General features: G+C 50.5%; 1 protein-coding gene across 1 annotated transcript; it reads left to right on the forward strand.

The window, feature by feature from the left end:
• The first annotated feature begins 4,428 nt into the window (after positions 1–4,428).
• On the forward strand, positions 4,429–5,582 carry LOC118159344 (olfactory receptor 14J1-like). The gene is made up of 2 exons (XM_035313942.1): positions 4,429–4,526; positions 4,627–5,582. Exon 2 carries the CDS (start codon positions 4,650–4,652, stop codon positions 5,580–5,582), a length of 933 nt encoding a protein of 310 aa, XP_035169833.1. The 5' UTR covers positions 4,429–4,526; positions 4,627–4,649.
• The last annotated feature ends 209 nt before the right edge of the window (positions 5,583–5,791 follow it).

Raw genomic sequence — 5,791 nt, forward strand, 5'->3', positions numbered from 1 at the left:
GCCCAGAAGTCCTTCTGAAGGGTCTCTGAGTGCCACCTGAGAGGCAGCACTGGGTAGTGGGGAGGACCAGAACAAAGACTTGTATAAAGGCTGTGAGAAAAAAGAAAATGTCACTGCCATTGCCCCAGGGCTGCAACAAATCACTCACCAGACTCCCTTGCCAGGGCTGTGTGAGCCTGGGAGACAGCAGTGAATGGAGCCCACAGAGCATGAGCCTGTCCAATGTGGACTGGCCAGAGCTCAAGTGCTCAACCTGGTGCCAACTGGCGGAAGAGAGCTCTGCAGCCCCAGGGCACACAGCAGCCCTAGCAAATGAGTCTGGTGAGTGATTCCTTGCAGCCCTGGAGCAATGGCAGTGACCCCATGAGTTGGGTCTGCCTCCCAGCCTGCCCAGCACAGCCCTGCAGATTGCCCCCATGCCCTGGGCATCACAGCCCCCTCTCTCTGCAGAGCAGCACCTCTGGTTGTCATGTCAGAGATTTCAACTTTTGCCTAGTCATCCTTCAGGGCTGCTTTCAGTTTTCTACACAGAAGGGGATGCTGCCTCCAAGATGCCTGGAGGAAACTGAAGCACACGTGAGGGCCTGGGAAAAGTTACTCTGGAAATGTAGGACCATTCTGGAACCAAAACTTGTAGGCAGGACATGCACATCTGTGGTGGTGCAGAGCTGCTGGGCACATTGTGAAGCATGTTCCCTGCTGGCTTAGGAGCTGCTTCTTTCTCAGGAACAGAGTAGCCAACAGAGGTGAGACAGATACTCTGAGTTCATGATTGTTGTGAGAATCCTGCTCCCAAAAAGATGACTGATATGGGGAGATCAGAAGAAGGCTGGACAGGAGAGATGTGAGATTTGGGGTAGGCAAGAGGAGCTTGGCCAGCAGAAAATAATGATTTTGAAAAGGTAAGAGGGTTCAGGTAATGTAGATCATGCTCTAAAACTGTCTGAAAACAGTCCTGTGAAGCCCTTCCCCTATTTTAATGTGTAATCTTTATCCCTAAACCTAATTGCTACCCCACACCCTGACAGGAATCCACTACTCTTATGCCTGACCTCAAACTATCCCTTGAAGCAAACTCAGCCCAAATCCCCTTTCCCTTACCTTGACTCTCTTGCTCCCCCTGATCCCTGCCCTTAACACTAGCATTAAAATGTTCTATTTAACCCTAGAGTTCTTGGCAGACAAACAAAACCCTAAACCACAGAGCTTGCCCATACCGTAACAACAGACCTGATACTCACAGAAAAATAGTAAAGCTTTCCATTAAACCTTGCTTATGTATAACACAGAAAGGTGAGCCCTAGTCCTGTGGGATAGGAAGTGGTCAGCTCTGCCTCATCTCCTGCCCTAGCAGGAGGAATGTGACTGTAGAAGTGACTGTGAGGTCACTTATGTCTCTGCAGTTGATAGGCCAGCAGCAGGAACGTGTCACAGAAAGGGACTGTGAGGTCACTTGTGTCTGGAGTAGCTGACAGGTCACCCTTGACTTAGACCTGGGATCTGTACTTTTGGGCTGACATCTGCCGGTGGCCCTGGTAGGCCAGCAGAAGGCACCTGGTTGGCATGCTGACTGGGGAATCCCCTCTGCCTACATACCCAGGAGGACCCAGACAGAATGAAGGCCCCAATATGGGTTGTCATGTCCCTTCTGCTTGAGTACGACTGGACAGCACGAGGCACAAGGCTTGGGTGTGTCTAGCCAAGAAGGTGCAAGGGCAGCAGCAGGCCCATGGCTTGGAAAATGCAGTTTAGGTGACTTCTGGTTGTCTGACAGGCTGCAATAAGGCTGATGAGTTGGGATGCCTACTTCAGGAGTGGTTTCCACCCTGATGGAACTTTCTTTGGTAGTAGGAAAGAGTAGGAAAAAAACTGCCACAGCATGTGCCCTGGAAGGTTGACACTGGCCATGAGGAGGAAGAAATGTCCAGGGGAACAACTGGTCTTGCTACTAGAGACTGAGGCAAAGAAGGAATTAAGTAATTCTGCCTTTACCTCATCTCTTGTCACTAGCTTTCCCCCCAAATCCAATAAAGGATGATGATTGTCCTTAATCCTTCTTTATTTAAAATGTTTATATAAACAGTTTGTATTACAGTTTGTATTGTCCTTGACTGTAATAGATGGATTGAGCTCCAGCTGGGCTTTGGCCCTTCTAACTTTGACCTACACAGTGCCATAATGTTCAGGACACATCTCCAGACAAACTGACAGCATGCATGAGAAGGAAGCAGAGAAGAGGTAGAACCTGGCAACCTTCCATCCACTACCCTTCTGTGACTCTGTGCTGCAATTCCATTCAACTGGTTACTCCTGTATTATTCAAACTTTCCTGAAACTCCTGATGCTGCTATCTTGTCAGAGAGAGCACAATCACAGGAAGGTTGAACCATCTGCCTACAGACATTAACAGCTGGCAGAATGGAAACACCAGGATTTTGCCTACAGAAACCTCTTGACATGTACAAGGAGAAGAGCCTAGTCCTGTACCAGAGGAAGAGGAACCACACACATCAGGGCAGACTGGGACCGTGCTGAGTGAGCAGTGCCCAGGAGGAGGAGGGCCTGGGCACCATGAGGGATGCCATATGAGCAGTGGTGCCAGCTCCCCAAGAACCAGGCCAGCTTCCTGTGGAACTGCCTTACGAGGAGCATGGCTACTAGGAACATCTGAGTTATCATACTAAGCAGAATCTTGGTGTGCTACCATCCAAACAAGGGTCTATAGCCAGCACAGAAAGATGTGGAAGTGTGTATGTCCCTAATACAGCTTGGTGTGGAGAAGAGCATGGGCTATGGCAAGGCTGAGAGTCCCAACAGGACCCAGGTTTCTGTGTCTGTGGCTATGGCTGTTGTCTCTGCCACTGAGGCCTATGAGGACACAGCTTATCGTTAAAGCACCAGGGGCTCATTGCCTCCTCGGCCCCACCCATGAACCAGACAGGGGTCGTACCATTCTCCTGCACTTGGCAATGCACATCCCCATCTCCTACTGCCCCAGGAAGAGCCCTGAGCAATGTGTCATGGGAACAGCTATCCCTTCCCAGGGGCCAGGGTCAAGACTTCACCCTTGTGCTAAGTGAAACACATCCAGTTTTCCTAAACATCAGTGTCACCTTCATATTGCCTTTGTCTACTTGTCCTCACTGCCTCCAATTTTCTGCTCTAACCAGCTCCAAGGGAGGCTATGTCAGTCCTGGATCTCAGTGAACACTCCATGAAACTTGCATCTGTCTTGGACTTCTTGAGAGATTTCTTCAATTGGCCTTCAGTGCCTGAGGTTTGTGGGCTCGTCACCAAAGCCACCAGAGGGGTCATTAAAGGCTTGGGCTGGGCCTCTGCTGCTGAGCTGGGCTGGGCTCCTGGGACCGAGAGCTCCTGGCAAGAGGACCCTGGTGCAGAGAGACAGCTCTGCCCAACAGCAGCTCCTCTGCACAATGCAGCAGGGCTGGGGGCTCTGACCACAGGTGGCATGGGGAGAGGAGAGCAGGAGAGAGGGCTTGGAGGCAGTTGAGAGTGGGAGGATGCTGAGAGCTGACTGCAGGAGAAACCTACACAGCCCTTGACAAGGTAAGTCTCTGGCTGAAGGGCCATGCAGGTCCTGAAAGGATCTCCTCCTGAGTATTGTTTCTGGGAGAGCAGTGGGCAAGGCAGTAGGCTTTGAGAGTCCTTCTGGATTGCACTGAGAAATGAGGAGGTCTGGCAGAAACCACTTGTATTGCCATAATCCTGCTGCCCCCAGTCAGCCAAGAGCAGAGTGGCCAAGCCTCCTCCAGGCACTGCAGGGCATGCAGCTGGGTTGTAGAGACTCCAGCTTTCAGCTATCCAGCTCTGTGGCATGTCCTCCTGGGCTGCAGGCTGCTGTCTGTCAGGATGCAGCTCTCTCGTGCTATCCTTGTGTGATCCAGATGTCCCAAGAAGAGGACACCTCTGAGCTAAGGCCATGTCCGTGCTGCTGGATGGGTGTCAGTGGGCTGCTGGAGTGAGGCATCTGCAACCCTGGCTAGGAGGGAAGACATCCTGCTCAGGCCCCAGAGACAAGGTGAGGATCCTGTCCAGCTGTACTTGGACTGGGGCTTCTCTGCACTCAGCTGTCTCCAGGTTATTCTCAGGGAAACACCTGAGGTCCTGCAGCTCACAGAGGGGTGACTCTGCTCAGTCTTCACCAAGGACAGTCCCTTTGTCTCCTAGAACCTACATGATTTAGCACCTACAGGATTTCACCAGGAACGCATATGAAATGTCAGGGAGTTCAACAATCCAACACCTCTCTTAAGCATTACAAGGGCAACTGGGATAAGAAAAGCAAACTAAAAGGAAGCAAACAAAATCCCTGCAGCTCTGCTCTTCATTCAGATCTGTTGTTGCAACAACACTGCAAAACTCATAGACTGAACTTGAGTTTTCACTCTGTTCCCGCTTTTTTCCTGCTGCACAGCAGGAAGGACTCCTTTGGAGCCCACAGCAGCTACTGTTCCCAGTGCCACTCTCAGCCAGCACCAACCACAGCTCAAGAGAGCTGCAGAAAGGTTCTTTGCAAAGAGAGAGGCTCAGGCTGGGGGTGCTCTAAGTCTTGCAATAGGTTTTCCTCTGAGGAATCTGTTCATTCTGCCTTCTCCTCTTCAACAGACAACTGTGTCCAAAGTCAGCAAATGCCCAACAGCACCTCTGTGAGCGAGTTCCTCCTGCTGGCATTCGCAGACACACGTGAGCTGCAGCTCCTGCACTTCACGATCTTCCTTGGCATCTACCTGGCTGCCCTCCTGGGCAACGGCCTCATCATCACAGCCGTAGCCTGCGACCACCGCCTCCACACCCCCATGTACTTCTTCCTCCTCAACCTCGCCCTCCTTGACCTGGGCTGCATCTCCACCACTGTCCCCAAAGCCATGGCCAATTCCCTCTGGGACACCAGGGCCATCTCCTATGAAGGATGTGCTGCACAGGTCTTTTTCTTTCTCTTCTTCATATCTGCAGAGTATTTTCTTCTCACCATCATGGCCTATGACCGCTATGTTGCCATCTGCAAGCCCCTGCACTACAGGAGCCTCCTGGGCAGCAGAGCTTGTGCCCAGATGGCAGCAGCTGCCTGGGGCAGTGGCTTACTGTATACTGTTCTGCACACTGCCAATACATTTTCCCTGCCCCTCTGCCAAGGCAATGCTGTGGACCAGTTCTTCTGTGAAATCCCCCAGATCCTGAAGCTCTCCTGCTCAAAGTCATTCCTCAGGGAGGTTGGGCTTATTGTAGTTAGTGTTTCATTAGTATTTCTTTGTTTTGTTTTCATTGTTTTCTCTTATGTGCAGATCCTCAGGGCAGTGCTGAGGATTCCCTCTGAGCAGGGCCAGCACAAAGCCTTTTCCACGTGTCTCCCTCACCTGGCCGTGGTCTCCCTGTTTCTCAGTACTGGCATGTTTGCCTATCTGAAGCGCCCCTCCACCTCCTCCCCATCCCTGGATCTGGTGGTTGCTGTTGTGTACTCAGTCTTTCCTGCAGCTCTGAACCCCCTCATCTACAGCATGAGGAACCAGGAGCTCAAGGACCCAGTGAGGATACTCTTTGGATACATGCTTCTTCATCAGTAATATTGAAGCACACCATAAAATTGTTGGGATACTCTTTTGTTATAATTCTTTTATAATGTATTATACTGCATCTTTAGATTTCATTTAATAATGGTATCTTTATTTTCATATCTCTTAATTATTCTTTTTTTTTTTTTTTTTTTTTTTTCACACAAATATCTCATGTAGCTGTAGAACCATGCTTGCCTTGTAGATAATGATAATTGAGA

Source organism: Oxyura jamaicensis, unplaced genomic scaffold (genome assembly GCF_011077185.1).
Source record: "Oxyura jamaicensis isolate SHBP4307 breed ruddy duck unplaced genomic scaffold, BPBGC_Ojam_1.0 oxyUn_random_OJ69795, whole genome shotgun sequence".
Taxonomy (NCBI): domain Eukaryota; kingdom Metazoa; phylum Chordata; class Aves; order Anseriformes; family Anatidae; genus Oxyura; species Oxyura jamaicensis.